This window comes from Camarhynchus parvulus, chromosome 6 (genome assembly GCF_901933205.1).
Source record: "Camarhynchus parvulus chromosome 6, STF_HiC, whole genome shotgun sequence".
Lineage (NCBI taxonomy): Eukaryota > Metazoa > Chordata > Aves > Passeriformes > Thraupidae > Camarhynchus > Camarhynchus parvulus.
Window position 1 is genome coordinate 3,289,967 of NC_044576.1, and position 26,731 is coordinate 3,316,697.

Genomic DNA, 26,731 nt, shown 5'->3' on the forward strand with positions numbered 1-26,731 from the left:
GGTTCATTCAGGCCAGGTGAGATGCAGACAATAAAAGTTATTACTTTACATTTCTTGTGCTTGTTGTTGAAATGTGGAACGGTTCAGTTCCAATACCACAGAAGGAACAAACCCCAAGAGCACCAACTCAGATTTCAGCTCCTTGTTACAGAATTCAGATGGTAACATTGTAAAACCTTAATAAAAGTATATAAACATTTAATTTAGAAATCCCCTATAAAAGCTGTTTGCAATGTATCGTTTATTTATAAAGCATTATTATAATAAAGTATTATAAAAGGTGTCAAAAACAGGAGAGCTTGGCTGGTGCTTACAACCTGATTAAGTGCTTGTTTTGGTACAGCTCTGTAATAATTACAAACACATATCGAAAAATAGTATTTTATATAAATATATGTATTATAAATACATATCGAAATATAGTATTAACACATATCATGAACATTATTATAATTTATCAGTGTAAATAATCACCTGCAGTGATTATTTCAGTTACTTCTGAGACGACACCCCTCTGTTACCCGATCACCTCTTCTACTTCTTCGCGGGTTTTCCGTGTTTAGTGCCAGCACTGACGGGAGCACTAACACACCAGGATGAGGACACCACACATTGGGAATATCCGCGATTCCCTGCGGACACCGCGATTTAAACTTCCCGGCGATTCCAGCTCGGTGTGTCAGGCTTTGGGCACCACCCACCGGGGAACCGGCGGAGCGCTTTGGGCGGCGCACCCGGAAGTGGCGGAGCGCTTTGAGCGGCGCACCCGGAAGTAGCGAGAGGTTCGGCTCGAGCATCTTCGTGATGGCGGCGGCCCCGCTGCGCGTGTGAGTGGGACGGGACGGGATGGGATGAGAACGGGGCGGGACACGGGATGAGGTTGCGGTGGGGCCGGACCGGACCGTGCTATGTCGGCCGCTCTTACCGTGCGGTGTCCCGCAGGCTGGCGTGTGGCGACGTGGAGGGGCGGCTGGAGGCGATCTTCGGGCGAGTCCGCGCCATCCAGGCCAAGAGCGGCCGCTTCGATGTGAGGCTCGTGGGGTCTGTGGGGGGAGGTGGGCCTGGTGCCGTTCCCGCGGGGTTCCCGTTCCCGTCCCGGCACGGCTGAGGCCGGAACCAGCCCGGGGCGGGGTTTCCTTGCGGGAGATGTGCCCGCGGTGCTCGGGTGGGTGTTGCTGTCCCGTCCCTCCGCGGCAGCGACCCTGCTCTTTTTGCTCGGTGTGAGAAAGGGTTTGCAGCCCTCCAGCCCTCCCTGTCCAGCACCAAACGATTGTGCGGAGCCGTGATCTGCGCACAGAAGGCGGGAGAGCAGCTGGCTGTCCTTTTAAACCCGTTGATGTTGAGTTTAACGCAGATAAAGACAGAGGAATCTCTTCACTTCAGCAAACCAAATGCTGCTGAAGTGGTGCAAGCAAAGCCTTTGTGTGTGTGTGTGTTCTGTCCGTGGTGAAATGGCAACTCCTGCTTTATCCGGTGTTTTTAGATGCTTTTGTGTGTCGGGAATTTCTTTGGCTCGACTTGCGAGGCAGAGTGGGCCGAGTACCGCACGGGGGCCAAGCAAGGTAAGGGAGGAGGGCGGTGTCACTGTGGGTGTGTCACTGCCCGGGCTGGGCACTGTGCTCTTAAAGCAGCTGTGCTCCAGCAGGGAGACCCCACACGGGAGGGAAAGACGGGTCTGGGTGGAACACCCCTGCCTTTAGGGCTGTGCATCACTTTGGGGTTCATTTTACCCAGGCTGGGGAGGGCGATGTGGGTGGAGCAGGGGTTGTTCCTTCCCTGCAGCGGTGGGAGCTCCAGCTGCACTCTGCAGGAAGATTTCTTGTGCTGCTGCTCGCAGCAGAGGGTGGTGGGGGGTCTGGCTGGAGGGGGTTCCTGGGCAGTGTGGGCTGGCAGCTGGAATGAAAGCTCACTGAGTGCACGGGGTTTTCTCCCCCAGCTCCAATCCCCACCTACGTGCTCGGTGCCAACAGCCCGGACACCCTGAGCTACTTCCCAGACGTCAGTGGCTGTGAGTTGGCTGAGAACATCACTTACCTGGGTAAGGCTGCAGGGCGTTTGGGGTCAGCCTCTGCCTGCTGGGCCTCTCATGAACCTTCTCTCATCTTCCCACTTTAACACCTTCCTTTTGCTGGGAGTTGTCAGTGGCTTTTTTTTTATCCTGTGGTTCAGGCTGGTACAATCTCTGTAAAAAAAACCTCTGCTTTCTTGATTTGGTTTTTTTTCATTTCTCTGATACTGAACTTGCTGAGCAGAAGGAATAGTGGTTGCAAGAGCCTGTTCTTTGAAGTAATTTGTAACAGAGCAGGATGTTACAGCAGTCCTTTGAATTATTAGCACTTCTTTTGAATAATTTTCAATTATTCTTTTGAAATAGAAATGTGTTCAATTTCATGAAAAAGTGCACAATTATTAGGGTTTGTTCCTTGCTTATCTTCCTTCATGTCAGTACTTAGAAATAAAGTTGTACAACTGAAAGAAACTTCTGTTTGTTGGTCAAATAAAAAAAATGAAAGAGAATGTTCTGAAATGTTTTACTTTTTTTTTGCTTTATCTGAATTGATAGATTTCTAAATGTAATACTGCTTTTAAATAAGGATATATTTTTCTTCAGAATTGTTCATTTTCTAAATTCACAGCTGAGCAGATCAGCAGTAACTTGAAACCATTTCAGAAATAATAAATTTGTATTTATTACCTTTGGTTTAGGAGAAGTTACTCTAAACTTCTTGCATTTACCTATGTGTAAGAAATCATGTGATACAATATTGTCCTTCCACTCCTGCTTTTCCCTCAATTGAGCCTTCTCTTTGACTCAAATAGTCATTCAATTTTATTCCAGGCTCTTCTACTCCAAAACTCTTTACCTTTCTATTTTTTCTCAGTTATCTTTATTTCAGAAATAATTTGTTCAGTCAATTCCCTTATTTATTCTTCTTATAGCATGCCTGTCTTTTTCTCAGAGTGTGCCTGTCTAAATTCACAGCTCAGCAAATCAGCAGTAACTCCAAACCATTTCTGTAATAAATAAATTTGTGTTTATTACCTTTGGTTTAGGAGAAGTTGCTCTAAACTTCTTGCATTTACCTATGTATAAGAAATCATCTGGTGTAATATTGTCCTTCCACTCCTGCTTTTCCCTCAATCAAACCTTCTTCTCTTTGACTCAAATATCCATTCAATTTTATTCCAGGCTCTTCTACTCCAGAACTCTTTACCTTTCTATTTTTTCTCAATATTCTTTATTTCAGAAATTATTTGTTCAGTCAATTCCTTTATTTATTCTTCTTATAGCATGCCTGTCTTATTCCCAGAGCATGCCTGTCTCTGTGGGGAAGGTTTGAATGTTATTTTGCTGTGTGGCTGTGCTGCAGTAGCAGAGGTAACAAGCAAAGTGCAGCAAAGCTAAAAGGAAAAAACCAATTTCTTTCCAGAATTGCCACCAGGCCAAAAATATAACAAAGTAGAGCCACTTGGCTTGAATATGTGATTGCTGTGGATGAGTTTTTGGGAAGCAAGGTGGCAGAGAGAAGGGGGAAGACTGGGCTTTGTCTGTGGGCAGGCTCAGCTTTGCGCTGCGGCACCGAGCGATGCCATCGCTCTGGGCACAGCACATGAGCTGCCTGTGGGGATAGCTGCAGTGACAGCGAGTCAGCACTGCTGCTGCTGCCCTGTGCAGGGGATTGTGGCATTCTCAGCGCTGTGTGTGTGTCCCTGCAGGCCGCAGGGGTGTGTACAGTGGCTGCTCGGGGCTGCAGATCGCCTACCTGAGCGGCACCGAGGCGCAGCAGCAGCCGGAGCCCGCGCACTGCTTCAGCGCCAAGGACGTGGCCGAGCTGAAAACCTCTCTGCTGTCAACCCCAAACTTCAGGGGTGTGGATATATTGCTGACCTCCCCCTGGCCCAGAGATGTGGGCACTTTTGCCAACAGTGCGGTGAGTGTTCTGTTCCTGGGGTTTCACAGAGCGTTGCCTCTCTGCTTCTTCTCCAAGGTCTGTTCACCCTCTCCAAGTGCTTGAGAAAGCTGGGAGTAAAAATAGGGAGAGCAGATGTTCTGCTTCTTCAGAGAAGACTAAAAGGAGGGGGATTTGTGAGACTTCAGGGCATTTTATCTGTTTCTGCTACTTTTTAAGTGGTTTGGTGTTGATTTCCTTGAGTATCAGTCAGACCCTCTCCAAGTGCTTGAGAAAGCTGGGAGTAAAAACAGGGAGAGCAGATGTTCTGGTTCTTCAGAGAAGAAGGACTGAAGGGAGGGGAATTTGTGAGATTCAGGGTATTTTATCTGTCCCTACCACTTTTTAAGTGTTTTGGTCTTCTTGAGAAAGCTATGAGTAAAAACAGAGAGAAGAGATGTTCTGGTTCTTCAGAGAAGGACTGAAAGGAGGGGGATTTGTGAGACTTCAGGGCATTTTAGCTGTCCCTACCACTTTTTAAGTGTTTTGGTGTTTATTTTCTTAAGTATCAGTCAGTGGTCTGGTTCTTCCTCAGTCTGGATTTTGAGGGTGTTGTTTCATTTGTGTCCAGTTGTTTTTTTTTGTGTTAGTGTTCCTCAGCAGAAGTGATTTTCAGATGATTTGAAACCTATCTGGACAGCAAGGCCACACATGTGGCAAAAGAACATTTTTTACTTCCTCACTGTTTTTTCCAACATCCAAAAAGAGTTACAGTCCTCAGTTTAAATGCATGAGGAACCTTCCCTTACAGCATGATAACCAACCCTGCTGCCCTTGGGGGTTGTAGAGAAAGATTTGTTGGGATGTTCTGGCTCAGAGAGAAAACTCAGATCTCAGAAGTTCCCATGGGCATTCTCTGTAGTTGTTTAATATGTCATGTTATGTTTGACTTCCCTTGGCATGAATTTTCTGGGAATGTACTCACTGGGGTGTACAGAGAAGTATATCAAAGCTTTCTTTTCCCTGCTCTTGGAGAAGTTTAAGTAAAGCTTGGTTTGTGTTTTGTAGGGAGAAATAGATACCAAGAAGTGTGGCTCCAAGTTGGTAGCAGATCTAGCTGCAAGTCTCAAACCAAGGTACCATTTTGCTGCCCTGGAGAAGACCTATTATGAAAGACTTCCTTACAGGTTTGTAAAATCATGTGAAATCTCATTTATATTCAAGTAAGGGTTCAGTTTCTAAGGAACACAGGAGGATTGGTGTGCTCTCTGAGTATCTTCATGGCAGGCAGGGGTTCTCCCATTTTTCTTTCAATACTTTATGTTTTTTATGTGCCAGTACAGCCAGGTTTTGCTTCCTTACAGGAATCACATGGTGCTACAGGAGACCCCACAGCACGTCACCAGGTTTATTGCCCTTGCTGATGTTGGGAATACAAGCAAGAAAAAGGTACTGACACCCTTGAATCTTCCTTCTTTTCTCAAGTACAATAATGGGGCAGTGAGAGCAGTTAGAGGACAACATCAGGCACTTAAAAGCTTGGCTGAAGTGGAGGTATCTGTCTCATTTGAATATAGGTACCACTTGCCTGTTATGTCAGAAGGGTGGTAAGGGCTGCACGTGATGTTCTGAGGCACAAACCACTGAAAAGAGCAAACTTCTGGCATGAGATTTTTAACCTGTCTCTCTTCTCCCCTTAAGAAAGTTAAGGAATATTGGTTGGTAGTTAAGGATGCATGGGATACAGGCCTGGTAACAAAAAAGGCCAGAAAGAAGGCCTGGAAATGGGCAGGGATCAAGGATGCACTGCATAAACTCCTGGGTGGGACACTGGCACAAGGGATGTGTTTTTCCATGCCCTGCCTTGGCACAAACACTGATGTGCTGAGGGGTGTGGAGCTGTTCTGGGTGTCTTAGTTCATAGGTGATCTTCTCAGAGCTGCCTGTCTCTGATTGCCTGTGTTTGTTGCAGTACCTCTATGCCTTCAGCATTGTGCCCATGAGCTCCATGGACCCTGCAGAGCTGGTGAAGCAGCCTCAGGACGTCACTGAAAATCCCTACAGGAAATTGAGGAAGGAGGCTCCCAAGAACAAAGCCCCTCTCTCTGCAGAGGTACTGCCCTGTGCTCCTCTCCCTGGGCCTTCCTGCTTCACTCTGTGCTTACAGCACTGCTTGGCTTTCTATTTGGGGTATCTCTGTCCAAAACTCTGCTGTGGGGACAGGCTGAGGGAGCTGGGGGTGTTCAGCCAGGAGAAGAGAATTTATGATGGCCTTTCACTTCTTAAAGAAGGACTATAAGAAATATGGGGACCAGAGTTTTTTCCTCTTCAGCATTAAAGCCTTCTAATGGCATTTGGCTCTATGAGACAACTCAATCAAATGTTTTCAAACTCTGGCAAGTCTGTGACAGGTTAACATCTCTAAGAAATAAAGCCATTCTTTTGGCACTGGCTGGCAAATGAAAAATTTGAATAATCCATAAAATCTGACAATTCTGAATGTCCAGCATAAGGCTGAATAGGAGAGCATAAAGATTTGGGGCAGCTCTCCCTGAGGTTTTTCCCTGACTGAAGCAGGTAAAGTCTGCTGCATTACTAGGACAGGTCATTCTGTTCCAGGGTATGGAGAAGGCATTTCTTCCTGGAAAGGGTGCTCAGGCCTTGGCAAGGGCTGCCCAGGGAGTTCCCATCCCTGCAGGTGTCCCAGGAAGGGCTGGAGGTGGCACTCAGTGCTCTGGGCTGGGGACAAGGTGGGCACTGGGCACAGCTGGGACTCCATGGGCTGGCAGGGATTTTCCAGCCTCAAAGATTCTGTGATGTTGATGCTTTTCAACAGTGGTTCACAGCTCTTCAGGAGAAATCAAATCTATATCTTGTCACTCTCTATGATGCAGTTCTAACTGAACATCCTGTTGACTTTTCATTTCCTAAACAGGAAGAACCAGCCTGTCAGTTTTTCTTTGACTTGAACAAGCATCGGGGGAAGAAACGTCCCTCAGACGGGAGAGAGAGAGGGGACTCCCAAGCTAAGCAAGCCAAGAAACCCCGTAAGTGTGAGGATGATTTTTTCCTGAGCTCTTCCCTCGAGGCTTTGGATGGACCACATCACTCCAAGTTGTTCCTCAAGCTGTTGAGCTGTAGGTGACAGGCCCAGAGAGCTCTGTCACTGCCAGCTGCTGGGGGAATGCAGGAGGATGAAGGGTCCCTTGTTTCCAAGGGAAGATAGGCTTCAGGAGGTGAAAGAAGGCTCAAGAGTTTAGTTTCAAAGTTCTTTGGGTCTGTGGTGATTGTGGTTGGGCTGATGGCATTTTACCCTCTGAACCAGACACTTCCAAAAAGCTCAGCTCAGGTATCACAGTTTGGGTGTGAATCCAGGTGTTTTGCGTGTGATGGATAGGCCAGAACTGACAAGTGTGTTTGACAGCATCTGCCCTTGTCTTTACCTGTGCAGTAATTTTACCTCATTTTGATTTGTTTGCTTACATTTGCTGGTGTTTTCTTATTAGTAAGCTGCAACTACTAACTCCTGGGACTACCAAACTCCTCCTTCATTCCAGGAGAATGGCAGTCAGCAGGGTCTGAGTGCCACCTCCTCCTTTCTTGCTGGAACGTCCCTGACCAGAGCTGTGTCCTTCTGACACCTGCTGCACTTTATAAACTGGGAAGGGTGGCTGGGAAATACCAGGTTGTCTGTGTTCTGACAAATATCCCTTCTGCTAATCCTTTTTTCTTTCCCAATAAAGCTCAGCCCACAGGACCCTGCTGGTTCTGCCTGGCCAGCCCAGAGGTGGAGAAGCACTTGGTTGTCAGTATTGGCACACATGTAAGTACCTGCAGCATGGGCTTTGCTAGGTCAGAATCATGCTAAGACATGGCAAAACAAAATACCAATCTCCAATTTTAAACATAAAACAAACAAACTTTAGTTCTAGATGGCTTTTAGATTTGCTTTCAATTTCTTTGTCTCTGCTCTACAAATAAATAAACTCGTAAAAAGTGAAGCGTGGCCCAGTTTTGTTCCAGCAGCAGAGCTGGATTCCAATGCCAGAACACTTTTTGCTGTGCCAGCCCTCTGTTACCATCTGGCAAAACTTTTCCAGCTGGAAGAAAGCTGGAACCTGCTTTGGCAGCAGGATGCACCAGTGCCAGATCTCTCTGGGATGGCTGGTTGCAGATTTGTTCTATAGAGATGAAGAAGATCTCTCCATGATGTACTTCAAGATGTTGACTTTGAAGCTCAGTCCATGATTGTTTTATGCACTTTGCTCAAAGTTACTGCTCCTGTATAGCATAATTCACTTAGAGGGACAGGTTTGTTCACAGGTTTAGTTTAAATTTTTAAGTGGATTTTTGTGTCAGAATAAGAAATTCCTGCCTCAGTGGTGAAGTTCACTCAGCAGCTTCCCTGCACACAAGGCATTCAAAAGATACTATTTTTTTGTCTTTTGGCAGTCTCTTTCTCATTTCTCTAGTGATTAATAAATTCAATATAGAAATAAATTCAAATAAAATGGGTAATGAACAATCCCCAGTAAGCAGCACATAAGACTCACCTGTTCCTGAGGCTACTCAGAATGAGTAGTCAGAGAGTAAATTCCTACAGCACAGTGAGTAACTGGTGTGTGTTGTTTCACTCTAGTGCTACCTTGCCCTGGCCAAAGGGGGTTTGTCACCTGACCACGTCCTGATTTTGCCAATTGGGCACTATCAGTCAGTGGTGGACTTGTCTTCAGAGGTGCTGGAAGAAGTCACCAAGTACAAGGCTGCCCTAAAGGAATTTTTCAGGAGCAAGGGGAAGAGATATGTCCTATTTGAAAGAAACTATAGGAGTCAGCACCTGCAGCTACAGGTATGGTTTGGGTGTCACCCTGGGAAAACATAAACTTGCACTGAATATAAACTCCAGATGAACATTTTGGGGTGTTTCGTGGTGGTTGCTGTGTGTGGCAGGTCTGTAAGTGTATCAGAGCTGTATCAGAACTACCACAGAGATGAGAAGGGAGAGGGCTGTGCTGAGAACTGTCAAGCTTGGAGTTTTCAGCTCTCTGTCCAGCTCCTACAGGAAAAAAACTCTCATAAGTTTAAGCCTGTAGAGATGGGTGCTCACCTGTCTCGTGTGATGAAGCTGAGCTGTACTGAGGAGCCAGGAGCTCCAGTGATGGACTGATGGCTTTCTGCAAACGGATTGTCTCGTCTTCTTTCATGGAAATGTCCTCCCTCTCCAGGTCATTCCTGTCCCTCTGGACCTCTGCACTTCTGAAGACATCAAGGAGGCCTTCATTACACAAGCACAGGAGCAGCAGATTGAGCTGTTGGAAATCCCAGAGCACTCGGATCTCGCGCAAGTACGGGGCCAGATTTCACCTCTTCACTTCCCCCCTGTCCTGCCTAAGCTGCTGTTCCCCCTCTGAGGTCACTCTGTGGGGTGGGGTCAACCTGTTGGAAGCAGAATCTCATGGACTTGATCTGGGGATGTGCCAGGATTCTGCTCTGGGAGAAGTTCCCATGAACAACAGATGATTTCTCAGCTGAGAAATGTGAGCGTGGCCTCGTCCTCCAGGAATGTGTTGTACTAGGCTGGGGTGACCTCGGTGAGGTTGGGAATGACCACACCTGCCTGTTTGTCATTTAGTCACTCACAGCAGAATTGAACCACAAAATATCATAGGTGATCCCAGCAGGAAGTGACCCACTGCTCCTTCCTCCCATGGAAGGTATTGTTTGAGCTCAGGCTCTGACCTCAGGCAGTTTGTGGGGTTATTTTCCCAAGTTTCCTCCCAGGAGAGAGGACCATGGCATGGGGACAGCTGTGTCCCCAGGCCCTGAACTGGCTGGGAAGAGGCTCTGCCTGTGCCCTGGTAGCTCTTCTCAGAAGGGTGATTAGGAGGGGCTGTGCAGGAGGGACATTGGAAGGGGCTGCTCGGGGAGGACATTGGAAGGGGATGCCCGGGGAGGTGGTGGAGTTGCCAGCCCTGGAAGTGTTTGTGGTACAGACTGGCATGGCAGTTAGTGCCATGGTGCAGTGAACGAGCTGGTGATGGGTCATGGGTTGGACTAGATGGTGTCAGAGGTGTTTTCCAGCCGATCTGACTCTGTGGTTCCCGTGGCACAGGTAGCTCAGCCAGGGATGCCGTACTTCTACGTGGAGCTGGACACGGGGGAGAAGCTGTTCCACCGCATCCGCGGCCGCTTCCCGCTGCAGTTCGGCAGGTGTGTGCCCGCCCCGCCGTGACGTCACCATGTCATTGTGGTGATGTCACTGTGACGCGGTGCTGATGTCACGGCGCTGTCGTTGCAGGGAGGTGCTGGCGAGCGAGGCTCTGCTGGCGCAGCCGCAGCGCGCGGACTGGCGGCAGTGCGCCGCCCAGCGGCCCGAGGAGGCGGCGCAGGCCCGCGCCTTCCGCCAAGACTTCGAGCCCTTCGACTTCTCCCTCCGCGACTGAGGCGGCGCTGCCGGCGGCGGCCCCGGGCGGGCGCGGGCGGCGCCGGGCGGTGACGCGGCAAGAAAGGCGGAGTGCCGGAGCCAGCGGCCGAGCCATGGAGCGGGGCGGTCCCCCGCGCCCGCCGCCGGCGAGCGGGCCCCCGCCGGGGGCGGCGCTGCGCGGGCACCCGGCCGGCGGCTGCGGGCCCTGGGAGATGCGCGACCGCCTGGGCACCGGCGGCTTCGGCAACGTGTGCCTGTACCAGCACCAGGTGGGGCCGGGCCGGGCGGCGGGGAGGGCACGGCCGGGCCGCGGCGGCTGACGGCGCTGTGTCCCGCAGGACTCGGGCGACCGCGTGGCCATCAAGTCGTGCCGGCTGGAGCTCAGCGTCAAGAACAAGGACCGCTGGTGTCACGAGATCGACATCATGAAGAAGTGAGTGCGGCCGGCACGGCGGCACCGGACAGACAGGGAGAGGGGATAGCCGGGGACTGGCCGGGAGAGGGGAGTGCGGGCAGTGAGCCCCGGACCGGCTGGGGAGATGGGACCGTGTTGTGGGGACAGCTGGTGCCTCGGCTGCTGCACCAGCTTGGCATGGGACAGCCGGGGGTCAGCCCCTTTGTCACCCGGCGTGCCTGTGCTGGTTTATCTCTTATCCCATGCCCCAGCTCCTGCCTTGGCCTGGGAGCTGGCGACCCCAAAGCCCCCTGCCCTGTTGTGCTGCTTGGGCTGTTCACTCATGTGAAATTCCTCCAATCTCACACCACCACCCTGTGGGTTGAGTTTTGATGTTGTGATTTGGGAACACCCACGTGTTCCCATACCCTGCGGTACTTTTGTTTTTGATTTAGCACCTGGGGGATCCTGGAATTGCTTTTTTACTGTTACGCTGCCGAATGTAAAGAATAAATTCTCCTTACACTTCCTTGTGAGAAAGTCCATGCTCTGTGCTGCCCACCCTCCCTCTCCAGCAGGTGAAACAGGGCTGGACAGCTTTGGTCTCGTGGATGTGGGCGCTGTCTCTGGGTGTTTGTGTCTCACAGAACTGCTCTTGAGAGAGAAAGAGAGAGATCCTGGAGCAGGAAATCCTCTGTCCCACGGGTGGGAGCAGGGATGCTCTGAGTTGTCCTCCCCAAGGACTGCAGTGGCCCTGCTGTTCAGGGCTTTTCTGAGCTCCTGCTGTTGCTTTGGTACCCTCACCTGCTCACTGTGTGCCATGACATGGGGGGAAACCACTTGCAGAGAACGTGGATTTGTAAGTCAAGGCTTGGTGATGTCTGATTTGGGTGCTGAAAACAACCACTGACTTATGAGCTGCTCCTGCGTTGGCATCCAGAGAGCTCTGGAAGATGTAGAGAGAAATAATTTGCTTTTGTTTCCTTCTGGATATGTCACTTATTCCTGTTTGAATTCAGCTGCAGAAGTTGATTTTCCCCTGTGAATGTGGCTTTCACCTGCCTGGTGCAGTCACACAGGTGTTAGGGGGTTCTTGTGAAACACTTGGGCTGGGGGGAGTCTGTTCCTACATATACATGCACACACACACAGAGGTAATGATACTGCCAGGACTGTGCAAGAATTCACAGCTTGAGTCTGGATCCTCACCATCTAAGTCCTGTACCTTGGCTTTGAGACATCATTTCTGCTCATCACTGGTTTGTGTGTTCCCAAGGTGTGGATTTTGTGCATTTGGGTACTGGTAGGTACCAGCTGATGAGTGAGCAAACATTCCTGTGGGGAGCAGAAGCTGTCCCTGGAGCATAAAACCTGCTTGCTGTTGTCTCATTCTCCCAAGAGAGTTTTCATGCAGCTCTCTGTGTGCTTAGGCTGAACCATCCCAACGTGGTCAGAGCCTGTGAAGTTCCTGAGGAGATGAACTTCCTGGTGAACGACGTTCCTCTCCTGGCCATGGAGTACTGCTCAGGGGGGGACCTGCGCAAGGTAACGCCTGCTTTGCTTCCGGTAGACACCAAACAACCCAAACTGGGCCTGTCAGTGCTGCTCCTGTCACCAGGGCTGCTCTGGGGAGCTTCTCTTTTTGGGTGTGATGCCTTGAGAAGGCTGACCTAGAACAGAGGTTGGACAGAGCTAGAGAATAAAGTAAGGATTTATTAAAAGGATCCACCTTGGGCAGCACAAGAGCCCAGCCAGGGCTGCACCCAAGGTGAACCAAAATGGGCACAAAATGCACGACTCTTCACAGGGTCTCTCCCTTTTATAAATTCTGCTCCATTTACATATTGGAGTTAATTGTCCTATTACAGCTTTACCCCATAAAGTCCCATCCTTGTTTTTCTCTCTCCAGCCCATGTTGTTTGTGCTCTTGGGCCTGAGATTTGGATCATTTGTCCTTGGTCCCCAGCTAGAGCAGGAATTGTTCTGTCTCCCTGCTCTGTGCACAGAGCTCACCATCCCTTAATGGGAAGCTCAGACCCACACACTAAAGCATCACAGAATCTGAAATACATAAAAGCTAAACCTGAGGCATCAGGTACAGGTGTGAGGAAGTTAATGTAGAGTGGGAAAAAACCACGTGTGGGAAACAAGGCTTGTGTTTTTGGAACTAGAGGGCAAGCCAAGGGCAGATACTCTTTTATCCTGGTGTGTCCTTTCATGGAGCTGCTTTAGCATTAGTGCAGCTGCTGTCACCCAGCAGGTTTGGCTTTGCTGCTGTGTCTCCATCTGTTCAGAGTCTGGCTGGTTTGGATTCACATGTATCCAGTGTTACCTTGCTCTCAGCACAGACAATGAGTCTATTTCTGCTGGACTCCAGGGATTCTAAAGCTTCGCTATTCCTGCTGAACTCAGAACTGCCAATCTGCACACTGGCAACACCCAAAAATAAAGGAGCCTTTCAGTAGATCCCCAGGCAGTGGCTTGGTGACCTGGTAGAGTTTGTGCTCCCTTTCCATTACAGCTGGATTCAGGAAGCAGCAATTTCTAGAGGGGTGAAGCAGCAAATCCCTGTCAGGATTTGCTTAGAAATCACCTCATCTATATGATCAGGAAATTCATTTTTCTGTAGTTTATGTTACTGGTGTTAAACAGCCCTGGGAGCTGGTGAATGCAGTAATCCTGTCTCATTATATGTTTTTGAGTTGTTAGAAACAGTCCAAGAGACACTTGTAAGGTTTAAGTCACATTGAAAGAAGGGGAATATATGAAAAAGCATTTGGGGGTTGCAGACACAGGCACCTGGTCACAGTTTCAGAGACATCTGGCTGTTGTATTATTGCAGTAAAAGTTTGGAGACTCCCTGGAGGTAGATTAGGGACCCTGGCTGGGAAATTAACTCTACTTGCAATGCAGTGTTTGGTCACTTCATTTCTGATGAATCCTTAGCTGTGGCATAGGTGCTGAAACAATTTAGGAAGTAACATGCTTAATTGCATCTGATGTTTTGTACTGCTTTAAAAAAAAAAAAATCTTTTTTATTTCTGACTGTGTTCTTTAAATCTTGCTCTTGTTTGGCATCATTTGTGTTTCACTTCATTATTAATTTCTCCTTGTGAATCCATCATGAGGGCTGAAGCACCTCATCTCTAAATGTCAGAAATTGCTGAAGCTGCTTTTATTGACAGCTCATTAAGACAGTGCTGAGAGGGAGCCTCCCTTTCCTGTGGCCCTGCCTTTGTCTCCTACCCCTTTGCTTTCTGAATTTTTGTTTTGCTTGAGTTATTTTCTTCTTGGCCATGATTTAATTGCACAAAACCAACTGCCCCATTCAGCTGGAGTATCCTTGAGGTGTGCTGTTTGCTGGGTAGTTTCAACAGGGGATGGAAAATGTTGGTTTTTGCTGTTAGCTGTTACAAGTGTGGGTCTGAACATATTTTGCTTTTTTTTATAGTTGCTAAACAAACCAGAAAACTGCTGTGGGCTGAAGGAAAGTCAAATCCTTTCTCTGCTTAGTGACATTGGTATGTAGTCAATGCTTTCTTTTTGTTTGGTTCTTTGTTTGTTTCTTTTTTAAGTGCAGTGGCATTTTCGTTTTTCAGCTTACCATGAAAAGGGAACTAAAATGAACAGAGTATTTAAAAAACCAGGCCCTTGGGAAGTACCTGGTTTTTTGGACATCATGGGAAGGAAGAACTGTCTGACAAAGGGCAATGCCTGGGTTTCTCCAGGAAAAAGGTTTTCCAGGAAAGCTCCTTGTTTTCTTAATTCTCTTATAGATAACCTGCGTGAGAAAGTATTTCAGGGTATTAGCCTGGGCTTTCAGTGCTCAAGAGGGCTTCCAGCTGAAGTCCTGAAATAAAAAGCAACTCTGCTTGCTTTATCCTTGTTCCCCTTCCAGAATATTTGTTGGGCTTTTTTTTCATAATAAGTTGAGTGTCTTTGGCATGTCTGCAATGATGTGAAAATGCAGTGGAGAAGAAACACAGGTTTGGAAACTGTTTAATGTAGAAATGAGTGGTGGTAAATCATGGCAGGCTGGGAATTTGCTCCCCAGTATTAGGTTTTTATCAGATTTACATTTAATCAATGTGGATTTTATTTTGAGTTAAATCAAACACATGTCTTCCAGGGTCTGGTATCCAGTATTTGCATGAGAACAGAATTATACACAGAGATTTAAAGCCTGAAAATATTGTTCTTCAGGATGAAGGTGGGAAGGTAAGTCAAGTGATCAGTGTGTTTCCATTGTCATTTCTGGAAGTTATCACATTGAACTGGACTGAAAACTGAACTGTGCATTTACTAAAAGCTTTAACACTGTTGCTGAAGCTTTGCCATGGACTTTCTCCAGAATTTCCACTCTGCCTTTCCTCATGAGAGTATTCTGTGGCTGTTACTGAGCAGATTTTGGGTTGTTTGGTGGTTTTTTCCCCTCAGCATTTGCTCTTCTAATGAACTGTTTAAACTGTTTGCAGATTGTTCACAAAATAATAGACCTGGGATATGCAAAGGATCTGGATCAAGGAAGTTTATGCACTTCATTTGTTGGAACATTGCAATATCTGGTAAGACTTTTTTTAGTGTCACCAGCACTGAGGCAGGGCAGCTGTGACTTGGCACTGCCAAGGGCTGAAACCTCCAAAAATGGAGATCCTGGGGACCTGTCCCAAGGGTGTCCCTTCTCAGGGAACCACACCTGGATGCAGTTTTGCCTCTGCAGAAATGCAAGGAAACACCACAGTCAAAGTGTCTTTTTATGATCGTTTTTAGGCTCCAGAACTCTTTGAGAACAAATCCTACTCAGTTACTGTTGATTACTGGAGCTTTGGGACAATGGTGTTTGAATGCATTGCAGGATTTAGACCTTTCTTACATAATCTGCAGCCATTTGCCTGGTAAGACCCTCATTCTGGAAGAGGTGCTTGGAAGTGCTCATACTTAAACCTGTGCTGAAAGACTTTAACCTGCATATGGAGGTTTCTGCTTGTCTTGCTGTGCCTGGAGTGTTTGTTTGCTTGGTTTTTAAAAGGGTGGCTCTGTAACACAAAAAAATAGGAAACTTGGGTTTCTGTTAGAACAAGAGAAGAGGTAAATCTTTCCAGAGGCAGAGTTTATTGGAAGGGCTCCTGTCTTTCACATGGAGGTGTTCTGGGTGGATTGAAAATGGCATCTTTATTCTGAAAGATGAGTTTGTTTTCTAAAGCTGCTGGACACTGCCCTTTTCTGCTGTCTTCAGTTGCTCCCTTACAAAAGGAACACTCCTCAGCATGTACACAAAGGATTTTATTTCCCAGGCATGAAAAGATCAAGAAGAAGGACCCAAAACACATCTTTGCCTCTGAGGAGATGAACGGGGAGGTTCGCTTCAGCACCCACCTGCCACAGCCTCACAGCCTCTGCAGGTACATGTGTCCTCATCACAGGGGACACTTCTGGCCTTCTAAACTGAGGGCTCTTCCTCCTTTATCCAAACTTGAGAGCTCCTTCTTTCTCCAGAGTGTTTCAAGCTCCTGGCAAGCTGCTGTTTGCTGTCAAGGGATAGCCTGTAGCTCTTTTTTGGGTACTTTGGGCTCTCTGGTGCCTGTAGCCCACAAAGATAGTCAGAGCACACAAGGAGGGGCCCAGAAAGCTGGGCTGCTTCAGCCTGGTGAAGGCCTCCCCTTTCTTACAGCCCTTTTGCTTTAGTCTGATTGTAGAACCCATGGAAAACTGGTTGCAGCTGATGCTGAACTGGGATCCACAGCAGAGGGGTGGAGGTTCAGATCCTGAGACTGGTCGTCCGAGGTGTTTCCTGATCATGGATCACATACTGAATCTGAAGGTGAGTGGGGGCTCTTACTGGGTGTAAAGGCCTTCTGAAAGCATCCCAGAGGACAGAGTGTTCAGTGGAGCAAAGCTGTAATCCTGGCATCACCCAGCTTCCAGGCTCAGGAGGAATTGTTCTTCCTGGTATCAGGAAGTGAGTGCATACACAGCATGTCCAGTACATATTGGAAGACAAAACAACTGCATTATTAATCTCTAGCTTTACATTTGGAGTAAAAAGATGACCCTCTATTACTGTTTGTTGTCTTGGAAAGGGCTCACCAGGATCAAATAAGGTTTAATATTTGCTAATAACAGTTTTCCCAGACTTCCCTGTTGATACTGTGACCTTTGGGTGTATTCATGTGCTATAGTTGTAATGCCTGTAGTAGAACAGAGGTGCAGTGTAGTAGAACAGATTTTTCCTCTTCAAACAATCACTTGAGCTTTACTGGAGTCAGACTAGCCAAGGCAAGCCTGTGTAGAAACAGGAGGATAATTTTGTCTCAGTTCTTTTGATGTAATTAAGCTGCAGCAGAGTTTGTGAAGGGTCTTAGTGGGTTGGATTGTCAATTTCTCTTTCATTAAAAGTTACGGGCCCAGGCTTTGAGATTTTATGTGGGGCTTTACTCCTGAACTGATTATTGTGGTTATTAAATCCAAATTATGCTCTCACTCTGCTCTGTGCTCCATCCCAGACTTGTGTGCCTTTGTCTTTAATATCCAAGGATTTGTAATTTACTTGTCCTCTTTTTACAGATAGTACACATCCTAAACATGACCTCTGCCAAGATTGTGTCCTTCCTTTTGCATCCTGAGGAAAGCCTTCATTCCCTTCAGAATCGTATTGAGTTTGAGACTGGAATAAGCACAGGAAATCAGGAGCTGCTCTTGGAAACAGGGATTTGCCTGGACCCTCGGAAACCTGCTTCCCAGTGTGTTATTGATGGTGTGGTAAGGAGGAGTCTGTTCATGTCTTTCACATTCTCAGAGAATTTAAAATCTTAGGGAAGATAAATGGCCTAAATCTTCTCCCACATGACGCAGTTTGCTCTCTAAATGTAGTAACTCTAAAGATGTTTTATTGGGTAATGTAAGCAGGTTTCTGTAGTTGTACATTGCCTAAATATTTAATTAATTGCTAACAGAGAGTTCTGTCTTCCTGTAGGATCTATCAAAATAAGTTTTTAAAGGCACTTGGTTAGAGAGAGTGCCCACAATAATTAGTTCATGATGTACTGGGCTAGTAGGAGCTGCTTGGGGTTTCTCTTGCTTATATTCTCTTCTGTTTTCTTCCCAGAGAGGCTGGGACAGCTACATGGTCTACTTGTTTGATAAAAGCAAAACTGTCTATGATGGTCCCTTTGCTTCTCGGAGTCTGTCTGACTGTGTCAACTACATTGGTGAGTGTGCTGGAAAAGTGCTGTTCTCATGCAAAATTAAATTAAATCTGCTTTATAAACCCTCTTGTGTTGTCTTGAAGGGCCCTGTCTGATTCAAAGAGAGCCATGTAAGAACCTGAAGCAGCCTAATTTATGTCCTGATGCCAGAGCCAGTTTGGGCTTTTAGGCTGTGTATGGAAGCTGCTTCTCTGCTTGCTGCTTCCCTTGCTTGCCTCCTGAGATGACAGCAGTCACTGCACGACCTAACAGATCTCTCTGAAAGTTTATTTATTATAAATCTGTATCTGTATAAATGACCCTGTGTACCTCTATGAAAGAAAAGTAGTGTCAGGGGACAGGAGATGTCTGCTGGGATACTACATGTAAAGAAATTGCCTTGTGACATGCAGCTACTGTTCAGTAACTTAATTTTCTTTGGCTTGTCTCCACTGGTTTTCCTCATCTTCTAGTGTCACTCAGGTTTTTCTGTGTTCTGGGCTGTTTTGTTCTGGTGAATCTCATAGCATGACACCATTGTACTGAATCTTTTGGAGCAAATGCTTTTTACACCATGGTTATTGATACCCCAATGTACTGACAACTCCCATCTCTGTCGGGGAGCACACCTGCATCTTTTCCCTTAAACATCTGCATCTGGAAATCTGAGGAGAAACCTACAAAACATTTGAAGACATTTTCAGATGAAACAGATCAGGACAGTGACCAGTATCAATGGATTAAATGGAGCAACTAAATTTGCTGCCTTGGGCTTTAGAGTTTTTTGGCCAAAACCCCCCACGGGGTTTAACCTGCTCAGTCACAGGTTGTCACATACCTGGGGAGCTGTGACATGAAAAGCTCATACATGCTTCAGCAGCATCACCTAGAAATTGAGCAGAACTTCCCTGGCTTTCTAGGCACCTGAAGCAGGAATTGGGGATGTTGTCACTGCCCTGTGTTTCTACTGTGTTCAGTGCAGGACAGCAAAATCCAGCTGCCGATCCCGCAGCTGCGCAAGGTGTGGGCAGAAGCGGTTCACTACGTCATTGGGCTGAAGGAGGATTACAGCAGGCTCTTCCAGGGACAGAGAGCTGCCATGTGAGTTGTCACCCACTCAGAGGGAGCAGGGCTATGCCAGCACTGGGTCTGTTTGTCTGGAATCATCCATCTCGGGGAGTTTTGGTTCCCTGAAGTTTTACAGCCCTCTGCTGTTCCATGCCTTTACATTATAAAACATATTTGGGCTGGGGGCTTATTCCACTCCAGGAATTGTGCTGGGTAATGCCTGACATTGATCATAACCAAAAACTACTTGAATATACTCAGTCTCACAGTGTGGCTAAGGTTGATGAGTGTGGGAAATGGATTTGGAGAAAATTTTCAAAGCTTAACAGAAAGCTCACATAGTATGTATTTGTATGGAAACTTTGAGATAAGAAATGCTGACTTAGAAATGCCATGGAACAGGACTGGAACTAGAAACAAGTTTCAAAGGATGACTTGTAAAAAAGACTAGATACTTTGGAGAAATAGAACCATGAAAGATGCATTGTAGTAGGAGCCATGAGGGGCAGTTTTAGATGTTGGCTTTAAGGCATTTACAGCAAAAGCTGATAGGCCAAGAAACACTTGTAATGTAATTAGGAAATGGTTGGCTTCTGATTGTGATGGTGTGAATTATAACATCTGTATTGTCTCACCCTTCACATGAGACTGAAAATGGAGTAAAAGTTTTTAAAACACTTCTCAGTTCCCCCATCTCTGGATCAGAAAAGGGCATAATCTGACAGATGGGACCTCTGGAAGTCCTCCAGCCCAATCCTTGCTCAAAAAGAACCACATCCAGATGGCTCTCAAATATCTCTGAGGGTGGAGACTCCACAACCTCTCTGTGCAGCTGATGCCAGTGCTCAGCCCCCTGAGAGTAACAGAATTTCCCCTTTTTGAAGTCCAGGTGGGCTTTCCAGCTAATGTGTGCTGTCCTTGTTCCATCTGTTAGGCTCAGCCTCCTTCGGTACAACGCCAACCTGATCAAAATGAAGAACAACATGGTGTCAGCATCCCAGCAGCTGAAAGCCAAGCTGGAATTCTTCCACCAGAGCATTCGCCTCGACCTGGAGAGATACAGTGACCAGATGGCTTATGGCATATGTAGGTAGTGGGGAGTACTTGTCTGGGTGTCTCCTGTGATCCTGGAAAGGAGCTCAGCATCTTTATGGGTGCATTTTAGCTAGGGGAGGTGCAGGAGAAGAGTTTGGCAGGAGGATAAAAACCAGGATGGTTTTAGAGACCTTCAGTGATAATGAGACAGCTGTTCTCTCCACTGACGACAGTGATCAGCTGTTCTCCACTGACAATAGAAAACAGAAGCATTAATAGTACTGGTGATGCAAATATTTGCTATTTATTCATTCAGAATCTGATTCATTTGGAGTTCTGACTGGGCAAGAGCTGCTGCATTTGCTGACAGTGCTAACAAGCTGCTGTGCTTGTTGTTAGGAGAAACCATTTGTCAGGTGAGAGATGGGTTTAAAGAGCACCAGCTACAGTTTCATGTCCCAGAAACAAATGGTGTTGAGAAGAGAATAGCAAGATTTACATGTAGTTTGAATATATATGGCTAAAAAATGCAACCTGAGTCAAAAATGATGACTGGGCTGAAGGATGATGATGGAAAATGGAAAGACACTTGGGGTTTGGACAGTCTGTGTTCAATCAAAAGTGGCAGTTGTTGAGCTTAATGGTGGAGTTTGAAGACTCAGAGTTGTTTTAGGCCAGTGACTGCAAGCAGTGAAATCCTACCTAAGGGTTTGTGTGTGAGTTAAGGTTGAGCACAGAGTTGCAGCTTTGCTGTCTCTGATCTCTGTGTCGTGGCTCCTGCTGGGAGATTCAGCATCATGTTCTTTACCAACATAGGTAAAGTCCAGGTCTTGCTTTATTTTTGTGTCTGAAACTCTTGTTATAAATTAACATTTCTTTTTTCTTAAGCTTCAGAGAAGATGCTCAAAGCCTGGAAGGAAATGGAAGAGAAAGCCTCTCAGTGTGCACAGGTAGGGGATGTTAAAGAAGCTGCATTATCTCTGTGTGAAGGAGATTGTGACAGGAATTTAATGTGTCAGATGTGCCACTGCTGTGTCCCTTCAGTGTCTCATATCCTGCCTGCTGTGGGAATGGGAATACCATTGCAGGTGCATTAAAAAAGACAGAGTGTCCTGTCACCAAGGTGTTTGAATGGATTTGGACAAAAAACAACAAAAGTCACCAGCCTCAGCTCTCTGAAAAGGAAAATGGAATGCAGAGACATGTTGGTTGTTGCCCAAAAGAAATGGTGTTGCTATGGATCAGGAGTCTTCCTGGCTGGATTTGCTGCTCACAGAAATTCCCATTGCTGAAGCTGAAAACCAATCACTTGCTATGCAGAGATTTCAAAATTGCAGGATTCCACTGAGGAGTACAGACATGAATCACTGGCATGCTGCAAGTCAATAAGCAAATCAGTTTTAAATGAGAGTCATCTCTTTTTTATTATCTAAACCATGGATAAAAAGGTGGCTGCTTCTAGCAGAGCAATTGAATTGAATTGTCTCTGGCTTTTTCCAGACAAGCAGGAACCTTACCCAATACTTACTTGGCAGACCATCAGAATTATGTTCTGTTATTCCACCTCCCTGCCCCTACATCAGAAATGGAAAAAGTTTATACACAGGGTAGGAGGCAATCCAGAGACACAGAGAGATGATTTATGAAGAAACTGATTTTTCTTAGCCAGTGTTGGTGGTCAGAGGTTCGATTGTAGGTGATGCCATGCACTGAGAACAAAAACCTCAGTTATTGTAGCAGCACTGTGCCAAAGAGCTTTTTTGTCTCCTAAACTCTGCAGGCAGTCAGCCCATTATCCAAACAAGTGTTCTGGGGGTCTTTATCTCCTTGATTGAGTCTGACCTGTGGCCACATTTCCCCTCAGGCTGAAGACATTGGTTACCTGGATGAGCAGATCATGGCCCTGCACACGGAGATCGTGGAGCTGCAGAAGAGCCCGTACGCCAGGCGCCAGGGGGAGGTCATGGAGAGCCTGTAAGCCTGGGCTGCTCATTTGCACTGCATAAAATCGGGGCTGGTGTATTTCTGTGTCTCAGGGGGTTTTTCTCCTCTGTAGCTGGTTCCCTCAGCGATTTGGAAATGCTGACCACAAGTACAGAGTAGTGTATGGTTGATTTGAGATCATGTTGCTTGTGAAAGGAATGATCCCACCATTTGTGGGACATTTCCATGTCACTAAACCGTGAAACCTCATCTTACAAGAGCCCAGGACTGACATAACTCTTGGTGTCAACTGGGGATTTCCTTTTGTCTTGGAGAGCAGTGACTTTCTTACTGTTGAGTGAGGAAGACTACGTGATCATTGTAAAACCCTGTTAAATACCTTCAGTATTTTCAGATCAAGCGTAAATGTCTCATGGGTACTTGGATATTTGGAAAGTTGTTTTTTTTTTTAAGTATTAAAATAAGAAAGAGCCAAAGGGAATTTCTGATGTTGAAAAGAGATAGGAAGCAGTTACTGGGCTGCTGCTGAGAGCAGAAGTGGCAGTTCTAAAAGAGAGGGATTGAGCAGCCATTAAATCTGTTAATCAGAGCTCTTCAGAGCAACTCTGACTGTTCAGGGAGAAAATGTGCCTGCTCCTGGCATGTTCTCCCCCCTCCCTCTTTGCTAGGTTGCTTTTCATCCTGTGTGGTTTTAGCAGAACTGGTGCACAGGGGAGGAAGTGGTGCAAAGGAGAAGCCACCTCCTGCAGCAGCAGCTCAAACTAATCAGGATTGTGCCTCCTTAAACATTATTTTTAAGCAATTCCACCACTGCAGACCAGGATCAGGGCTGGGAAACTGCTCCTTGTTTCTGACAGACTGGGATTTAGAAGAGGAAGGATTTTGTTCAAGGCTGGAAGTTTTCAGTATGGCTGTTTTTGAAATACTTGAAAGAAGTAATGTTTGTTTAATGGGAAGAAGAGAAGCACAGTCATCTTGCTTGTGATGCAGCTGTCTCTTTCCATTTACAGAACATCACTAAAATTCAGGCAAAAAATGCAGAGCAGGAACAGAACAAGAATTTCTCAGGCAGTTGTGCAGTCACAGTTTCAAAAATGAAATCAGATAATGAAGGATGCAGGGGAAAGAAAACACAGCTGAGCCATGGGAAGATTTGAAACAGAAAATAAACTCCCTTTGGTGTTCTTTCCTGAGGAGAAATTGCATAACTGGAGAAAAAGAGAGACAGCTTTGGGGAAAGTGCTGGATTCCCTCACAGAGGGAGTATCCCTGTGTTCCAAAGGCCATGGCTGTGTCCCAGCTGTAGAAGGTCCAGGGTCTGAGTTCAGAAAGGAATCCCTTCACTGCAGTGCTTTTTTTTTGAGTCACCTTGTTGCTGATACCTGCCTGAATCATATTCTTCTTTTTAAAGGGAACAGAGAGCCATAGACCTGTACAAGCAATTAAAAGCACGACCTCCAGGTATGGAAGAAGATGATTTAAATCTGTTTCACACTTTTACCCCATGATTAATTGTTCTGAACTGAAACCAGGGGAATGCTGTTAGGGTTTACTAACGTGGTGGTTGCTGGCCCTTCCAGATCATGCCTACAGTGACAGCACAGACATGGTGAAGATCATTGTGCAGACAGTGCAGAGCCAGGACCGAGTCCTCAAGGAGCTCTTTGGCCACCTCAGGTACTTTATGCAGACAAAAACCCCAAACAAATCCAACTTGCAGCATTTGGAGCTTTGTAGTAGGAAAGGATAGGGAAAACCATGGAGGTCAGAGCCCAAAAAGCTCCATTCACATTTCTCATAGCATTAATTCTGCTCCTCTGTGTTGAGTTTCCACATAATTTTTCAAAACATGATTGTTAGCATCCAAGAGGTCACTTTAAAATGAGGCAAATTCTGCCAGTTGGAAGTTGGAATTCGAATCTTCAAAGGAAAAAAAATTTTTAAAAATCCTTCAAAATTCAAAGGAAAAAGAAAATTACTTCAAATTCAAAGGAAAGAAGGTAGCAGTGTTACAAAGGAAAAAAAGTAGCAGTTGAGAAGATACCACAGTGATTTGTACATTAATTTTTCAAGTATCCCAATTTTCCATCTTTCTTGAATCCCTTGAAGGTGGGGCTTTTGGTTTTGCCAGAATGTGCTGGGAAGTGACTTTGTGTTTGGTTTTTATTCTAGCAAGCTCTTGGGCTGCAAGCAGAAGATCATTGACCTGCTCCCCGAGATTGAAGTGGCTCTGAATAACATCAAGGAAGCTGACAACTCAGTGATGCAGATGCAGGGAAAGAGACAAAGGGAGATCTGGCATTTGCTGAAAATTGCTTGTGTGAGTAGCTGTTGGGTTATTTGCACTTTTTCCAGTGCATGAGCCAGGAAGTAAACTCAGCAAAAAGGGGTAACTGCCACACCATGGTTGTTTTTTTTTCCTGCAGAGAAGGGCAGTCTGGGGTGGTGAAAGCAGAAGTTAAATAGGTGCTTTCCTGGTTAGTTTAGAGTGTTCAAGAGTACTCTTTTTTTGCATTAATTACAGTGCCTGAAGCCATCTCCTGGTTCCCACATCTGTGTCTGCATTACCCACAGTGCTCATGTGCAATCCCAAATCTTCCCTACGTAACATTGAAGCCTCAATTCTCCTGAATTTCTTTTGCAGACTCAGAGCTCCTCTCGGTCCCTGGTCAGCTCTAGCCTGGAAGGGACAGCCTCAACTCCAGCAGCCACGTGGCTCCCCCAGAGCTGCTCAGGGAACTCAGCTCCTCACCCTCTGTCCTCACTGGCAGCTCCTGAAGATGGGTATGTGCTGTATTTGTGGGGTGCCTGTGGCAGGGAGGAATGAGAAATCTGTTCTCAGAAGGCTAATTGATTATTTTATGATACTATATTATATTAAAGAATACTAAACTCAACTATACTAAAGAATACAGAAAGGATACTTACAGAAGGCTAAAAAGATAATAATGAAAACTCGTGACTCTTTCCAGAGTCTCGACACAGCTTGGCCCTGATTGGCCATTAAGTCAAAACAATTCACATGAAACCAATGAAACAATCTCCAAACACATTCCACATGTGAGCAAAACACAGGAGAAGCAAATGAGATAAGAATTTGTTTTCCTTTTTCTCTGAGGCTTCTCAGCTTCCCAGGAGAAAATCCTGGGCAAAGGGATTTTTCAGAGAATGTGAATGTGACAGGTATGAGCTGCAGGGAGCTCAGTATCTCAGGGCTTTATCCTTCCCAGAGCAGTTCCAGGAGTTTGTGTGTCACTAATGCTCTAAAGAATCAGGGATTTGGTTGAACTCTTTATTCAGAGACCTCTGCTCTCTGTTTCTGAGCCATTTCCAGGTGCTGCATGCCCTGCTGAAGGACTGTGCCATCCATTTATTGCATGTCATGTTGTTCTTCCTTGGGGCTGGATCTGGCTCTTAAGGCCCCTCTCCCTCAGTCCATGCTGAGCTGTCTGGAGCTCAGGGGGTTTTGCTCTTTACTTCACTAACATTTCTAATTATGTTCTGTCAGTGTGAAGCCATTTCCCTTTGTCCTGGCACCTCCAGGCAGGTTTTTGTGTCACCTACCGCTGCACAGACAACATAAAATTAATTGCACAAAATGCCATAAAATTAAACTACAAATCACTTTTTTGAGCTGTTTTTGTTTTTCTTTTTTTTTTGTTTTTCCTCCCCTCAGTGCATCACCTTTTGATGGGGGTGTCACTTTTAGTGCTGCTTGTAATCTATCACCTTGGGGCTTTTTTTCCCTTCCTGCAGGGAGAATTTTGCTGACATGATCCGGGAGAATGTGAATTACCTGGAGCTCTTCAGCAGCATCCTGCAGGAGGTGAGGCAGGAGCAGAACAGCATGATGGTAAGTGCTGCTGCCTCTGCCAGAACCTGCCTTTCAGGGGACACCCTGGGGACATGGAGAACTCCCTGAATAGGAAAAAGGGGCTCCAAGCCCCATCCAGCCTGGCTTTGGACACTTCAGGGATTCAGGGACAGCCACAGCTGCTCTGGGCACCCTGTGCCAGTGTACATGGATCCATGTTTCTTCCCAAAATCCCACCTAGCCCTGCCCTCTGGCAGTGGGAAGCCATTCCCTGTGCCCTGGCACTCCAGGCCCATGGAAATAGTCTCCCTCCATGTTTCCTGTAGCCCCTTGAGGCCCTGCAAGGCCACAGTGAGGTCACTCTGAAGCTTCTCCTCTCCAGGTGAACAATCCCAGCTCTGCCAGCCTTTGCTCAGAGGAGAGAGGAGGCACTCATCCTTTGGGAAATCCCAACCTGAGTGGACTCACAGGGCTCCTGTGCTGTGCTGCACTGTGTTAACTCCTGGGAGCATCCTTGCTAAGGGCAATTTCTGATTTTTCATCAAATCCAGCAGCCAGACCCTGCTCTCAGTTGTTTTTTTGCTCCTCTTTGCAGAGTTTTGACTGGAGCTGGCTGAAGTAGCCCCAGGAGCTGAGGTGCTGCATCACCCAAGTGCCTTCTGTGTGCTGAGGGCCGCCTTTCCTGTGGGACGCGGCGGTGTTTATTGACATCACTGGTGTTTATTGACATCACTGTGTCACCCACAGGCTGTCCCCCAGGGAGCGGCCTGGGCCCGGCCCGTGGAGCCTCCTCAGGGCGGGGGGCGCGGGCAGGGCTCGCCGCTGCCGTGTTCCCCATGAATGTATAGCGCGTGTATATATAATAAACTCAGTGGTGACACCCACACAGGCTCCGGGGCCTGCTCGCTGCCGCGCCGCCATTGCCAGCACGCCGTTGCCTGGCAACCAGGGGTTGAGTGACGTCATCTCCCCGCGCCG

At 46.8% G+C, this 26,731-nt stretch overlaps 2 protein-coding genes across 2 annotated transcripts; both read left to right on the top strand.

The window, feature by feature from the left end:
* The first annotated feature begins 488 nt into the window (after positions 1 to 488).
* On the top strand, positions 489 to 10,427 carry CWF19L1 (CWF19 like cell cycle control factor 1). Its single transcript, XM_030950966.1, has 14 exons — positions 489 to 827; positions 943 to 1,027; positions 1,484 to 1,562; positions 1,937 to 2,038; positions 3,718 to 3,932; positions 4,959 to 5,077; positions 5,255 to 5,339; positions 5,863 to 6,003; positions 6,826 to 6,937; positions 7,634 to 7,713; positions 8,530 to 8,739; positions 9,116 to 9,235; positions 10,003 to 10,100; positions 10,189 to 10,427. The coding sequence occupies exons 1-14, from the start codon at positions 805 to 807 to the stop codon at positions 10,331 to 10,333; spliced, it is 1,614 nt and encodes a 537-aa protein (XP_030806826.1). The 5' UTR covers positions 489 to 804; the 3' UTR covers positions 10,334 to 10,427.
* On the top strand, positions 10,404 to 26,633 carry CHUK (component of inhibitor of nuclear factor kappa B kinase complex). Its single transcript, XM_030950965.1, has 21 exons — positions 10,404 to 10,583; positions 10,653 to 10,747; positions 12,139 to 12,253; positions 14,160 to 14,229; positions 14,838 to 14,926; positions 15,184 to 15,273; positions 15,479 to 15,603; positions 16,003 to 16,110; positions 16,394 to 16,529; positions 17,273 to 17,467; positions 17,814 to 17,916; positions 18,870 to 18,993; positions 19,895 to 20,046; positions 20,884 to 20,945; positions 21,860 to 21,969; positions 23,351 to 23,400; positions 23,520 to 23,616; positions 24,112 to 24,259; positions 24,584 to 24,723; positions 25,696 to 25,792; positions 26,349 to 26,633. The coding sequence occupies exons 1-21, from the start codon at positions 10,428 to 10,430 to the stop codon at positions 26,373 to 26,375; spliced, it is 2,289 nt and encodes a 762-aa protein (XP_030806825.1). The 5' UTR covers positions 10,404 to 10,427; the 3' UTR covers positions 26,376 to 26,633.
* Positions 26,634 to 26,731: the final 98 nt, after the last annotated feature.

Bases quoted from the DNA above. Each gene is read 5' to 3' on its own strand.
- CHUK (XM_030950965.1), top strand. From the start codon at position 10,428: ATGGAGCGGGGCGGTCCCCCGCGCCCGCCGCCGGCGAGCGGGCCCCCG. The intron at 10,748-12,138 runs GTGAGTGCGGCC...CTGTGTGCTTAG, and splicing joins GAGATCGACATCATGAAGAA to GCTGAACCATCCCAACGTGG. The intron at 15,274-15,478 runs GTAAGACTTTTT...GATCGTTTTTAG, and splicing joins TTGGAACATTGCAATATCTG to GCTCCAGAACTCTTTGAGAA.
- CWF19L1 (XM_030950966.1), top strand. From the start codon at position 805: ATGGCGGCGGCCCCGCTGCGCGT. The intron at 9,236-10,002 runs GTACGGGGCCAG...CCCGTGGCACAG, and splicing joins AGCACTCGGATCTCGCGCAA to GTAGCTCAGCCAGGGATGCC. The intron at 10,101-10,188 runs GTGTGTGCCCGC...CTGTCGTTGCAG, and splicing joins TTCCCGCTGCAGTTCGGCAG to GGAGGTGCTGGCGAGCGAGG.